We start from the raw sequence: 1,673 nt of genomic DNA, 5'->3' as shown, positions 1-1,673 counted from the left end.
GATGTGTACTTGTCTCTCTGTTCTTGAATTTCACTTTGATTCAAAACCTGGGACGACTTTAATTTTTGGCGAGTCAACTCGTCTACTGGCCATCTCCAATCACATTCTCAGAAAGTAGAATCGGTCTAGATGGATTCCCTTGTGTTCGACTTGAACTTAATATACACAATTGAGAAAGTTTTGAGAAAAAAAATGTCTATCTATACTAAAACTGTACCTATTGTGACAATAGGTGTCTGTAATTCTGTATTCACTAACTTAAAATCTTGGTCCGTCTCTGATAGAAAGTGTCTTTATCAGATACCCTATGCAAAAGAGGTCTGGAATCACCCCATAAATCAATATTACTTCGAACATCCATGCCACAATATTTCTGTAATTCTTCAAAGTGCACGAATAGTGATGTATTCTTGTAATTAGCGGAATCGAATCGAGCCAAGTCACGAAGTAACTCTTCAAACAAATACTCGTCACAAGGAATGGCCAAAGGGCCATTGTTAGTAAAACCGTACACTTCCTCTGCCTGTGACAACAATTTCTTGAACATTGGATGGTTCAAGTAAGTGGCACGCACTACAAATCTCTTGCAACTAGGGCCCACTGTGATGGCTACGTGACCTGATGGCACGTCGTTTGGGACGCGGCAATGGGCCGTGGTGGCGGCCTTCTTCCTCCACCGTTGTAGCATCTGGCGGAGCTTCACAATGTGGCGAATTTTGGTGCAGGCTGACATTTTTTTATAACGTTTGAAAGTACTTTGTATGAGAAAGATGGGTTTGTATTGAGTGGGGAAGGGGCAGCTATATATAGGAGTTTGAGTGGTGGCCTTATGTCATATGTGCCATATAATGCAAGACCTATTTTTTTTAAGGATTAAGAAACCTATTTCAAATTTGATTACAAAACCTACTTGATTTAGATATAATTAAAAATAATACTTGGCAAATAGCTAGCGAACCCTAAACAATTTTTGTTTCCTTAATTACTCCAACTCTGAATGAGATGTCGTCAGTGAAAAGATATTTTATACTATCAGGTCATCAATCTTTACCTGTTATAACATGCACGTATGTAATATGTATTATTTTCAAGATTAAGAATCTCAGGTTTTAAAAAGGCTTACCTATCTTCAGGGTGACCTGATAGTGTTTTTTTTTTTTTAACATTGATGTGTATATAACATAAACTCGAAACTTTAAATTAGTTTTCACAGTATCATTGTAGAAATGAAGAAATTTAAATTTTATCTATACACGGAAATTATACATAAAGAATTATTTATACTTACAGAATCACCGGCTTAAGCACCAGCTCTGTTTTGGTTCTTATATTATATGTAACAGTAGTTCTTCAAATTTACGAATTTTCGAAAATCAACTCTCATAAAAAATGTTATACTGTCCAAATCCTTTCCAAAATACGAATTATTGAATGTCGAAGCAGCCAATAGTTCAAAGAAAATTTCAATGAAGAAAATAATTTGATCAACATAAGCTGTTCTTTTATTGTGTAGTGGTAGTTGGTCGAAGATGCTTCTGAATCCCTTTAATATTATATTTTCAGTTCCATATGAAAACAAAACAACTCTAATTGTTTTGCATTTTTTAAGGTATGTTAAAAAAGAATTGGGTCCTCCATATCTGACCCCAGCCCATGTGTGAAGATGCCTTTGC

At 35.4% G+C, this 1,673-nt stretch overlaps 1 protein-coding gene across 1 annotated transcript; it reads right to left on the bottom strand.

The window, feature by feature from the left end:
- Nucleotides 1–253: 253 nt before the first annotated feature.
- Nucleotides 254–733, bottom strand: LOC132601885 (protein SMALL AUXIN UP-REGULATED RNA 12-like). The gene has a single exon (XM_060314938.1). It carries the CDS (start codon nt 731–733, stop codon nt 254–256), a length of 480 nt encoding a protein of 159 aa, XP_060170921.1.
- Nucleotides 734–1,673: the final 940 nt, after the last annotated feature.

The sequence above is a fragment of the Lycium barbarum genome, chromosome 7 (genome assembly GCF_019175385.1).
Source record: "Lycium barbarum isolate Lr01 chromosome 7, ASM1917538v2, whole genome shotgun sequence".
In the NCBI taxonomy this organism is placed as follows: domain Eukaryota; kingdom Viridiplantae; phylum Streptophyta; class Magnoliopsida; order Solanales; family Solanaceae; genus Lycium; species Lycium barbarum.
Note: the sequence above shows the minus strand (reverse complement) of the source record. Positions and strands in the feature narration are given on the sequence as shown.